We start from the raw sequence: 13,440 nt of genomic DNA on the forward strand, positions 1-13,440 counted from the left end.
AGCGGTGTTGGCTGTGCAGCTGTCATTAACCCTGTGGATGGATATACATGATGACACCTTGATTACAATTTTTGACTACTTTTTTTTAGCTGACACTTCATTGCATTGCAGAGAATGTTAGCTTATGTAACAAGAAATAAATCAATGCTTAGTGGAGAGTCTAGATACTGCAGAGTAGGACTGCAATCTTGCCCTTGGTAAGTATCACCATTTCCCTTGGGGACTTGGCCTCACCCTTGCAGTATCTGCTCTGACTACTCTGGGCCATGACAAAGTTTCTGTATCATGTCATGCACTTATGTTCTTGAAATGTGCACAGCTGCACTGCTGATGATCGAGTACCTAACCTAGGAGTATAAACATCAGCATTACTAAATACCTTCTAAATGAACCGTGAAACCATGTGTAAAAACCTTGTGCCTAAATCTGTGTGACATGTGCAATGTGACTGCAGTTACAGGATAAGGCTCCATAAGTGATAGCTTGTGTGGCCATCTCCGAATTCATCACACTATATTACTTCTCTCCACTTAATGTCTTATTTCCTTGTAAGCATTCCCAAATACGGAATTCAAAGGCTGATCCTTCCTAACCTGTCCAAAATGCATTCAGCAAGTGAAGAAATAAATGTGTCTAACCATGCCTCACCACATACACAGCTCACCAAATAGAGAGGACTAAGGCAACTACTGAACTCCTTCAAATCATTTATGCAGTGGTATGAGAAGACAAGCAGGCGATCCTGAGTGGAACTCGTGGAGTTAAGAGTCAGCTCACCAGCATAATCAGCTTTTGAAACTGATCCTGAGCCAGCACAACAAACCAGGTTGCCTTTCTGCCCTTGCTTGAGGCAAAAGTGTATCCAAGCTTCATCATAACAGTTTCTCTGTAAGCAGAACTATTGCTCCTCAACCTTGAAAAGAAATTACATTTAACATTTAAAAAGAAAAAAAGCTTTAGCTCACATTAAACTACATCATGCCCATACACCAGAGCGGGTAGAGAAGCATCAGAATTCCAGTGATCAGTCAAGGCCCATGGGACCTTTGACACTTCAAAGCATTCGCTCAGGAGTTTACACAAAGAATGGCAGCTGACTTCTGTTCACAGCTCCACCCAAGCCATTTCAGTGAATTCAGATGGATTATAGGAGCAGAGCAGAGCTGCAACTTAGCTGAGCACTCGGTTCTGTGCTTATTCCAAGACATTTCCTATTTTTCTCCCTGTGAATTTTCTGTAGCCATCTGAGATTGCTGCATTTTGCTATAAAGGTTTTTCAATTGGGTGAATGGACCATTTAGGTCTGGAAACAGAAATGGTATCAAACGATCTATACCCCCTAACTGCTGGAAAATGGCAAACATTTCATTTTGAAGTCAGCTATATGACTGACAAGCTGTTTCTCATGAATATTCAATCCTGATTCAAAAATGCTTTTCACAGTTATGTATGCATAAAAATGGACACAAATGGGCATTAAACACTTCAAATCAAAGCGTGGTTGTGAAATAAAGCACTTGTGCGAAGAAAAAACACAAGCTGCTGATACATTTTGGTCCACTGCCAGTCCTAACCCATTTTACACACATTTTATGTAGAAGAGGAAGTTTTTTTTTTTTTTTTTTTTTTTTTTTTTTTTTTTTTTGTGTGTGGTGGTTTTAAGAATTAGATTCATATTTATTTTTGCTCCTTTGACACTTGAATACATGCCTAAGTATGCTGCCCCCAAGCTGCCAGGGCTCATAATTCCTTGCTGACGGAATTAAACGGCTGCCCAACCCTGTCACACGTCTGAAGGAAAATAACTCACAACCACGACTTTTACAGAAAGGGCAATTATCTACTTTGCAGGCTGTAGAAAGACGACAGCACGGTGGTCCATCTCAACCTGCTGCTGGTTAGGGCACAGGAGGGAGAAGTGGTTGATTCAGGGCAGGGTGCTCAGCATCGCTCCCGGGCCGGCAAATAAATGCTAATGGAACCGCAGAAGAAAAGCCGAGCAGTGCATAAAGCGTTGTGCAAATTTAGCAACACATTATAAATACGAATGAAGAACGTGAACTCAATTATAGAACAATGCCAAACACATCAGCAGCTGCTAATGCCGATTTCTGTGGGGTTACTGCAGTATTAAACTGCATGTAATGGTTTAATTATAGAGGCTTTGGGTGATTTCTTTTTAATAAGTACGCAGCTGTGTGAAATAAAGCTGTTTTTAAAGCACTACATGGGACACGTTCAATTCCTTTTGCACTTATTTGGGGATTTCCTTAAATGGTATCTTACAGAACTTCAGCCTATTAACCTAAAACCATCACTGAGCTACAGTGCCCCCCCCTTACCTTTATCACTCCATATTCACAGAAAACACAAGCACAGCCTGGGCCAAATCGTCACAAATAAGTGCTAATGAGTTACATTAACACTTAGAAGTGAAAGGTTTTCTTTCACACATGCAGATGAGTTGTGCTTCCCATCACTTGTAAACTCTGGGGAGTTGGAGCGTTAATTTCAGTACGATGCCACTTTGTGCAAAATTCAGAGTATTATATTGGACAAGGCTGTGAAAATATCATTGCCTACTTTCATTTATTTTCTGCTCTTTAGATATTACCTTTTCATGTTCTAATCAGCATATTGAACCCTTTAAAGGGTGAATGAGGCCACAAGTGAAGTGCGAAATTGAATTAGTAAGTAACACTACATGCATACGCAAGCATACATACACACAAACACACCACATGCTTTCAGAGAAAGTTGCATTAAAATAAACAGTGCCTGGAAACTCCTCTGTCACCTACTGAACTACAGGGTTTAATCAGAGGGAAGCCTGGCGTGCAGGCCATGGTCAATTCTCATCTGTGAAGGCCGTGGAGCACGAGTCACTGGCTTCAGATGTGCACTTTGACCAGCTGATAGATAACAAAGTTCCTATCGAGGTTTTCTTAAAGCATCCAATCAAAGAAGTGTGATGGCTGCCTCGGGCCTGAGTGCGAATGGTCTCTATAGAAAATTATACATACCGAGTCTGCTTGGAGCGCTGGGCCACTGAAGTAAAATGTTTAGTCTATAGACCATTGCTTCTTGATGTCCAAAACACGTTCTGATTTCACTTAATGGCTACAAGACTTAGATAAAAGTATGAGTGAAGTCCTTTAGAAAAGTTTCTGAGGAAGCTCCTAGCCTTTTGAGTCATACAACTGCTACAAATTTAAGGGATAATTTTAGTGATGGGAGGCAGAAGAAATCCCCAAAACGAGGCCATTTCCTGCTTCCCTACCTCAACACCACTTGTGCAGCTAAGACAAGCAAGGCCTGAGTTCATCCTACCTTCTTCCTAAATTGCAGGACATCTCCCACATCATGTGGAGGCAAATGGCGACTCGTGCCTACCATGGCACAAGCTGAACTTACAAAACTGTCATTTATGAAGCAAGAAACCCCGTAATTAATGAACAGACATTTATAACACAACAGAACTAGAAGCAACTGGTCACTGGCTGCTATCAGCAGGAAGCACTTCTGACCAACTGTGCAGGATGTTTTCCCTCTCCGTAGGCTATACTCACTGCGCTCTCCAGGTAAGGCTTTTACTGAGAGATGTAATGGGTTATTGACATTGTGGCTTGCAAGGATTTCACAGTGGGACTTTCAACCCAGCTTGTTAGATGCAGTATGAATGGACTAGTCTGGCATGCAGGAGCTGGAGGGAAAAGGGTCACAAGTACCTACTGAGGCCAAATCGGCTGCTGGGAAGGATACGATCAGTGCCAGGAAACAACACAGCACCTTTAATCATTTCTCCCATGATGCACCCTACTGACCACATGTCAACTGAAAACAAAAATGAAATGAAGGTAAACAAGAAAACAGAAACAGAACAACAAATAAATGAGAAGACTTCTCCAATCCTGCCACCGCAGCGCAGGGCCTGCAGCCCGCCTGCCTCGTGCCCTCCGCGATGCGCTCCTGCTCGTGCTTGTGCCTCGCGCGGCAGCGCAGCAGGTCTGAGAAAAATCGACTCCACCAGCTTTCGTTACCCCAGCGTGGATGCAAGACAATGAGAATTAAATGCAGAAAACCAAATGAGACCCGCAGCTGGCTACTGTGTCAAAAGAACATTCATAATTAAAATTCACCAATTAATTGTCTTCTTTAAGTTTTCATTTGCATTCATTACCTAGGTTTCTACTGCTTTGTACTGCAAATGAATGCTGGTCTTTGCATTTAGTGAGGATATGCAAATTGCTTTTCCTTTATCCTTTCAGCTACTGAGATCCGTGCGTATTTTCAGAAGCTGAGCTGGCAGCAGCCACAAAGGAACCCTGGGTCCCCAGGAAGACACATCCACCAATTATTCAGGGGTGGGAACAGAATGTGTTGAGGTTACTCAACTACCATTATGCTCGCTTTAGAGCCTGCTGGCTCACTTCCACGGGATCTCAGTGCAGCCATCAGTCCAGAGACAGGGGTCTTGAGAATCTCCTAAGATTTCTGTTCGACGTGGTAGGAAATGCCAATTTCTAAACAGGACAGTTGAGACAGAAAAGCACTGAGCCATACCTTCTGCACTGAAATTCAGAGCAAATCGGGGGACTGTTTACCTGGTACAGAGAAGAGCAGTTCAGCTGGATTAAAACAAAGCTAACCATAATTTACACCATGAAAATCAAACTCCTTCCATCCAGTGTCACGTTGAACTGGTGTTTTCCCCACCACCAATACCATGAAACCACATTACCTCTGCTGTCCTTGCTCTATGATTAAGCCATAGGGCATGGAAGCATAAAAAGGGACAGCCTGGTCTCTCAGGGCCAGAAGCTGCGGGGAAAAATGAAAGCGTCATGCTGCTTGGTTAAATTTACTCCTGCAATTTTACATTGAGCAACAGTTGAAAGGTGATTTGATTTTGAATGCAAATGTCCTATCTGTGGCAATCTACATGCCTGGTTTAAGGCTCCCTGTTGCTTTACTTAGCATATGAAAAGCTTAATCACTACAAAATAAATCAATAAATAAGTAGAGAAATAAATAAAAGGCTACTTGTTAGGAAGCAATAAGCAAACCTAGAGATGCAAATTATTGCTGCTTTCATCACAAGCTAAATGGCATGCAAAATATCAGGAGAAGATAGAGCAAGCAGTTGTTTGTTCATCTGTTATTAGCCCCTTTTCAATGTCAGAGGCTGCCTTCGGACGTTACTGCTCTGTGCTGTGGTCAACAACGCACAACTGGAAGTTCACTCAGTGACTCGCTGAACAGAAACCTCTGCAGAGTGGACAGTATTCCTCTACTTGATTCCTCAGGCTTTGGGAAGGGACTTTGAAAACACACAACTTGGAAGCAGTAAAGATAAACATCTGAAGAGAAAAAAAAAAAAAAAACAAAAAAAAAAACAAAACTCTGCCTTCTTGCTCGTCCCCCTGAGCCACTTAGAAATAAGTCAAATTAGAGCCCTTTTCTTGAACTGCGGGTAGCTGGAGGCCAGGGGGTTTGTTACAAGGCATGCACAGCAGTGATCATCAGCAGCCCCAGTGAAGGCTTTGAGACTGCTGTGCAATGCTCTGCGAGCCTCAGCCCGGTGTTTCATGAAGTCCAGCATAAAGCCAGATGGACTCTGAGTCATTTCAGTATTGCATGCATCAGAAAAACAACCCACCCAAAATCTCAGAACATTTGCACCCAATTCCAAACCGCTGAAAATTTCCATTAGTTCAGGATTTTTCCCAAAAGCAAGATATTCAAAAAGGCTGGTGATGTTCCGCCACCACAAGGAATATCTCTAAACTTCAAACAAATGCACACTGATTCATTGCCATGTAGAGATCTGCACAGCTCCAGGTACAACTCCACTTTTTGCAACTATTTGCCTTGAGGTTTTAAGATCACTTGAAAATGACCGTTAATGAATTAAATCCACAACTTTTCACCTGAGTCTTTGAAGTGAAATTACTGAATTTGGGCAGCTCGTGATGGGAAGCCATCTCTCCAAGTACTTGTGACATGGATTACCAGAAGTGGTGAATTTTTATCCCTGCCCCAGTCTCTACAAACTAGGCTGCTGCCCAAAGCTGTTCTGAAGTTAATGGCAAAACACAACTTCCTTTTTTTTTTTTTTTTTTTTTTTTTTTTTTTTAAATCAGCCTGCCTGAGTGTTTACACATACTTCAAAATACAAGCACATTTTCCAAGGACACCAAACACCCCCCTGCCTTTGCCATCTTGAATAAATGGCCCTGTAACCTCCTTCAGCACCACCTCTGGGACTTCACAAAAGACTATGAAGGGGAGCCCAGATGGAATAACCACAGCTGCTCTCGCTAAGGCTCCTGTTGAAGATGGCTCTTCAGAGCTGTATAGGCAGCTCCAGCTTGCATTCAGTGAAATCATGGCATTCTGAGTAAAATTCAAGAAACGTGCTGCAGGAAACTGGAGGCCAGAGACACAGGCACAGCTGAATGAGCTTTGCAGTCCTCCCCATCCTCATGGGCTAGCTCTCAGGTCCTTCACCTGCTCTCCGTCCAGGCTGTTTGCCCAGGGAAAGGAGCAATAGATCATCTCCACTGTAGCTGCTGGGACCCACTCCAAATGCCACACACATTACAGACAGCACGGGGGTCTTATACTAAATGTAATCTGCTCTATAAACCATTAGAACATGCATACTGGAATTTAAAAGAGAGCTCGGCAGAGGACTACAAAGGTATACTAGGATTTGCAGGAACACTGGTCTGTAAACAGGGTCAGACTAAGAAGCCTCCCTGGCAGTATTTTGCAATGTCTGTTTTGGGCAATTAAAAAGAGACAAAAGGCATTTTCTAGGCAATTGCTAGCTGGCACACTGCGGGAGGGTGGAAGGTGTGCTTATTTTTTGGACACCAGCTAGCTCCTTGCAAGCTGACAGCGCCTGAATGGCCCCATCTCGAGCGTCCTACTGGGTCAATTATATGAATGACTTCAGCAATGTTGGGCTTCTTGATACCAAAAAACGTGTCCAGAGACTATTTTAATAAAGTTTTTTTTTTTTTTTTTTTTTTTTTTTTTTTTTGAAAACACATGCTTTCAGTTTATATTAACCGGGACAATGGTTGCATACAGGTACCATTGTCTGTATGGATTTACATCTTTCTAAGTTACTGTAAGGAAGTCATGCATCCAGTGTATTTCCAGTCTATGCTCCCATAGGATGAGGAGCCACTACAACGAGGCTGATTCCTCCTCAGCAGACCTCCAGTTCTGCATCTATCCTTTGGTAAAACCTTACTGCAGCTTCACCTGGCCACTGGGCAGAGCTCCATTTTCAGGGAAAGTCGGCAGAGCTGAAAATAGGACAGGCGGGACCTACCTCTGTCAAACACTACAGAGTTCACTCGAGAGCCAGAAAAAAAATATTAATTAGTTCCATGACTGTATGTCTATAGAAACTGGATTTTCTCCACACCAACTGCCAGTGTCTGCTGATGCCAGATTTTCACGGTGTCTTTCTGCCAGCCTGCTGCAAATAATCTTTTTGTTTCTGAACATGGAAAAACCATGTCACGTTGCTACATTTTATTCTGATGGGCAAAATACACACTCCCTACACTCCCCAGCCATCACCAGCAGGTTGTCTGGCTTAGCCTGCGATAAAGTGAAGGCTAAATACACACCTCCTCTTTGTTTTCATTTTCTAATATTGCTTTCACCACCTTAAAAGTGGTAAAAATAATATCACCTAAGATGAAAAAAACAAGATGGAAGGGAAACAGAGTTAAACTTACGACACAGAGCTCATGCAAGTAAAGGAAAGTTCATTTTTACATTAAGAATATCTTATTTCCATTCAACCTGGAAACCACACCAGATATACGGTTGCTTTATACTGTGTGAGTCAAATTCTTCGTTTTAAAGACAAAGGCTGTATTGACTCAGTTCTGAGCCCATACAGCACTGAGATGAATCCAAATCCATGATGCATTAGCAAGCAAAAGATTATGATGTCACCACAAATGTTATGAAGTTGCTACTTCCAAAACATTAACGCAGAAAAACAGATTTACAGGAACCAGATGAGCCAAATTAGGATTTTTTTTTTTTTTTTGGTATCGTATTTTTCCTTTGAAGAGTAGTAAGTAAAACTATTAGTGTGCTATCATAATGCTTGTATTCTATACTGTATATTAGTATCACATAAGAACTACGTGAAGTGGAATGACTATGGGTTTTAAAACAAGGTAACTGATTTGTGTGAAATAATTCTGTGCATCTGTTTTTCATTTTCAATTTTGTCCGTATCAGTAGTGCGCTGTTTCTGTTTACTCGTACCTCTGGGATTCAATTTCTTGCTTCTATCTTTACAGTCCTGGTATATTCATTACAAGGAAACAGGGAAGGGGTGGAAGAGAGGAACAAATAATAGGTGAAGCTGCAGCAAATGGCACAAGGATACAGTCCCTTCCTGGAAAGAGGATTTTGTGGCGAACCATTTCTCCCATAATGCATCCCACAGACCATATATCCACTAGAACAGCAGAGATAGGGAAGTGAAGAAGAAGGAAAAAAAGCAAAGTTAACTATGACATTTTATTCCTAAAGGAGGGGAAAAAGAGCAGGGTGATCAGAACAGTTCAGTTTGTTTTGTTGCTGTTTTTTTTTTTTTTTTTTTTTCTTTCCCCACATCTCACCTGAAGCCAAAATGATTAAGTAAAAGCTGTGTCAGTCAGCCTGATGGCAGTGAGCAACAATGGTGCAAAATGTTTAAAATTAACATTGCTGGAAAAAGCTAGCAAGTAAAGAAAAAACTGCACAGACCCATGGTTTACACTGAGTTTACAGTGGGAAAAAAATATTATTATTATTATTTATTTTTTTTGAACTTAAAAAGCACAAAACACCCCAGACAATGATCGTCTGGAAGAAACCCCACCTGCAGCAAGGCAGTTTATAGGCTGCGTCCTGCAGGAGTGAGTCTCCCTGCAGCACTACACAAGAGGTCCCAAAGAGAAGCACTCACTCAAGTGAAGGCCGCACGGATAAATACCATCCTTGAGGGTTAGCTACAAGTCCTGCTTTGGGGTCAGAAGCCATGACGTCCTGTCTCTACATGCCTATCTGTGTGTGTCTGGCTGTACCTACATACTGACAAAGAACCACAGAGTGACACTTGCAATCTGCTTTTTTACTCCGTAGGTACTCAAAATTAATGCTAAAATAAACAAGTTCTTTGGAGGACAAGTACCAACAAGAGTAAGAATATTTCTTATCTTCCTGATCCTCCCTGCAGCATTTAGATGCAGTAAGTGTGGTTACCTGTTTGACTTGACTTGGGTGGGGTTGGATTTTTTTTTTCCTCTCAAGCTTTACAAGAAAAAAGGCTAGATAGATGACACTATGTACAGAAGAGACCTTGAGCCAATGTGAAGGGGGAAACCTGCTTTAAAATGCTTTAAAAAACCATGTCTCTCTGCTTCGAATCCTCACTTTGTAGTCATGTTCAAACTACATAGCCAGTTTCTTCTCTTTTTCTTCCCCCTTTTTAACCTTCAAAAGCTATCCAAAACAAACCAAAGAAACAAACAAACAACTCATTGTTTTGGTACAACAAAATAAAGGTGAAATGCTCCATTTGGGAAAAGGAGGGTAGAGGTATCAGGGGCACAGGACAGCAGGAGCATGCCTGAGGCGGTGGCAGTTTTCTTCTGAGTGATGGTTTTGGGACCTTCCACAGGAAGCGCAGCAAACTGGTGATAATTATGCATCTTTAGCCAACCAAGTGCAGAAAGAAAATGAAAGCAGTGAACGGTCCTTATACAGGCAATGTACGAAGGAAGGGGAAAAAATAAGGGAGCTTCAGTAATGTGGCAGCACAGGCCAGGGCAGGGAAACACAGACCAAGCCTTTCTGTTGCCTTCCCTGGGAGCTGGATGAGAGCCTCCAAGCAGACCAGCTCCTCAGACAGCTGACCTTCGTTTTCAAATGTTTTACTTTCTTTCTCTGTTGACTTCATTTTCACTTAGCACAATTAAGATCATTCATCCTGAGCCAGATTCACTGACCAGGAGAGTCAAAGGAGGCCTCTCTGTTAACTTCCAGGGACATTTGAGCAGGACCTTTACATGTGGCAAACGTTCTTAGTATCTTCCCAGCTGTGCACTTCATCACAGAACTGTCTCTAACTTTTTCTTATTGTCATTTTAATCATGTGAAAACTGAGTGCCTTCTCTGTCCTTTCAGGGACAATTATAACAAGAAAGATAATCATATGTTTGGAAAGAAAGAGAAAGCAAAATAATTCATTTCACAACAGAAGAAACTAGGTATTTGGAGTAAGGGGCAATGTAAAGCATGCTGAGCCTAGATCAAGTTTATAACGACACACATCAAAATACTTCAAGTTAATACTTTAATATATTAGTCTGTATGGTTAGTATCCACCCAGTAACTGTCACCTTTGTAGATTTTCGTGTGAGAATCTGTACTGTAAATTCACAAACATTACTATTAATACAAAGGCTTCCCAATTTTGGCAGAGGTTTTATGAGTATGCCTGTGTTCTTGTTCAAGTCACAGAATCAGCTCCCAAAAACAGTTTCACTGCTCTTCACAAAATGCTGTTGGCGGTTAGTCAAAGTTTTCCTGTGGGTTAGCCTCTTAAAATGAATTAAATAGGAGTCTTTTAAATAAACTCCTGGTCTTGACATTTGCTGTTTTACCCAAGCATTTGTCATTGAAAAGTCTATCATACAGCAAAGTGGTAGCTTTTGACAGCAGAATCTGTATCACAGCAGATTTTTCTCCACTCCATGCATTACCCCCTCCTTTCCTGCCTTGTTTACCTGACACTTGGATTAGGTACAAATGAGAATCGTTTTTAAAGTTTTCCCCTCCATCCTTTGTGAAAGTGGACGTGCCCTACTTGCTTCTTTATAGGGTGTACCGCCTACCTGCTTTTCACTAAGTTTCCAGGGACTGAGAGGTATCCAGATCCCACACAGACTGTTCAGAGCAAAACCCTATTTGCATCTAGAGAGATTACATACCAATGCATGTTTTTGTTTTGTTTTGTTTTTAGCTTAATCTTTTTTCTCTCCTTTCCAACTCTTTCATTAAAAAGAGACACAAACTGCAGAATTTATATCTAGATTTTCTCCACATGAAACCTGTTAGCAGAAACTGGGACTTTAGTTAAACCTATCATACAGGCAGAAATGGCTCTTGAAATTCATATCTAATTAGTTTTGCAGGAACTGTGGAATGGCTAGGATTCCCTGTTTTAGCTTTTACCTCTTCTTCCTGCCTCAACCAATTCAAAGAGCCAGATCCAAATACCTCATTCAGCAATCCCCCTTGTTCACACCCTGTTTCATAGCCACAAAAGCCAAATGCATTTTGCTCAGAAAGGGCTGATTGTCTTGGATAAATTCAATGGTAACTATGACCAGGTTTCCCACTATTCTGCAGTCCCACGCCAATAACTCCACCAATATTACTCTGCAAATACAGCCAGTAGCTGCAGTACCCAACACTAAGAAACTGCTCCAAATCACCTGCCTTTTAAATTCAAGACATTATTTTTTGTTACATTTTCTTTTTCTCCTTCTGGTGCCCCTTACAGTTGTGAAGGCAGACTTTACACTTCAGGTCCCAACACACTTGCTATGAAATTGCAGCCCTACCGTTCTCCTTGTAGCCCATTCCCAAGATGACCTCTGGTGCTCTGTAGTAACGTGTCACCACATATGGAGTCATCATGAAGCTCGTGCCTGCAGTCCGGGCCAGTCCAAAATCCAAAATCTTCAACGTGCAGTCAGATTTTACCACAATATTACTTGGTTTTAAATCCTGAAAAGATAGTGAGAAGAGGTATGACTGCACTTCATAAAGCTAGCCACAGAAGCGATCTGGACTGATATTTTAGGTCATCCTTGAAATATTACTTTACTCTCTGACACCAATAGTTACAATCACAAATCACTTGCAGGTACATGGTAAAATCTTGCTACTGTTTCTCTCAACATCCTTCACAAGGGTTGCTAGTGTGGCATATTCGGAGGCTTTAGTTGGATGGTGGGAGCTTACTAGAGTTAAATTCCAACTGTATATGTGGAGTTACCTTACTGTTTGATTTATATGAATTTTTCAATTCATCCTTTCCCAGAAGACCACCTTGAAGCCAGGTCTATTACCCTTCTGTGTCTTTTATGCCAAGAAAGGAGACCTTGGTTTACAGTTAAACAATGTTCACCTTGGAACACATTTTATTAGCCCTTCTTCTCTTCCTTTCACAAGGGAAGAGAAATATTTTCTCTTCTGTTTTCTTAAACAGGGAAACAAATATTAGTAAAAGCACGTTTTAATAAAGAATGAGGTTATTTTTAATCCACTGAGTATTGCCTCCTGCTCGCAGTCACATGAACTGTTCCTTCTGTTGTCAACAGGCACAGGTAGAGAACTCCGGCATTCACAGCCGGGTGCTCTGCCCTTAGCAGACACCGTGCTCTGAGGTAGAGAAGTAAAATGAGAGGATGCATTTAATACACACTTCACAGCCTTTTCATTCATTTTAGTGAACATAAATCATGTTTAATATTAATTCCATATGTTCTGCCTGCTCTCTGTGGAGCTTGATCTGACTTGTATGACGTTGAGCTGGATCTTGATCATACTTGTATGACACGATGACACATACGACTTGTACAACATCAGTTCAGATAGTCTGAATGCCATGCGTGCACATTAGGATGCAGACAACTGCATTTTCAAGAGCAATACCCTTTCTCTATATGTTTCAGAGATAGTATGTACTTGGTGATTTCCAGTGCTTATTGTTTGGCTATTATTAATAAGGACGTGACCTTTTAAAAGTTCACAACGAATCTCACTTTTAAAACAGCCAAAAAGCTACTCTGACAAGGGCTATGACTTATAAAGGTATGGCCATTTCTCTGGGGGATAGGGCTTAGATCCGCAGTACACAAGATACCTTAACTGGTTTCTCAAGTCCTCATAAGGATGCCATTTGCTGCCCTAAGTTTCAAACCCAAGTCTGCTTACCCTGTGAATGATTCCTGCGGAGTGAAGATGCTTGATACCACAGAGCATTTGGTAAAGTAGGTAAGACATTCGCTCATGGTCGAGCTCCATCTGAATGACCTGGCACAGATTGGCATCCATTAACTCCATTACCAGGTAACTAAATGAAAAAGCAAAGTTATGAGCTTATCATCTGTGTTGAGGAAGAACTACAGCATCATTTCCAGTGAGTAACAAAGCCTTTCCTTGCTTCAAAATGGCACTGATTTCTGCTGACTTGATATAACATAGCTGGAGTGTGGCTAAGCACAGAAATGGCTCACAACCATATCATTGTGGTGCTCGTCTCTCACTGCACCAACGCTGTTCTTGGTGGGCCCTTCTTGGTACATTCCCCAGAGACTGTACCTTACATGCACACACAAGCAG

At 41.6% G+C, this 13,440-nt stretch overlaps 1 protein-coding gene across 14 annotated transcripts in view; it reads right to left on the minus strand.

Moving 5' to 3' along the window:
• Positions 1 to 13,440, minus strand: part of MAPK10 (mitogen-activated protein kinase 10) — a 121,702-nt gene that overhangs the window by 23,629 nt on the left and 84,633 nt on the right. For 13 of the 14 annotated variants that reach the window (XM_084518049.1, XM_084518056.1, XM_084518050.1 and 10 more), the window contains 3 exons: positions 13,033 to 13,171; positions 11,655 to 11,820; positions 8,429 to 8,500 (listed from right to left, as the gene is read on the minus strand). In XM_084518049.1, coding sequence (XP_084374175.1) covers positions 8,429 to 8,500; positions 11,655 to 11,820; positions 13,033 to 13,171 — 377 coding nt within the window. Of the gene's footprint in view, positions 1 to 3,762; positions 3,835 to 8,428; positions 8,501 to 11,654; positions 11,821 to 13,032; positions 13,172 to 13,440 lie in introns of all 14 variants that reach the window. The other variant, XM_084518048.1, reaches the window with a different exon arrangement.

Source organism: Aythya ferina (genome assembly GCF_964211825.1).
Source record: "Aythya ferina genome assembly, chromosome: 4".
NCBI classification, from domain to species: Eukaryota; Metazoa; Chordata; class Aves; order Anseriformes; family Anatidae; genus Aythya; species Aythya ferina.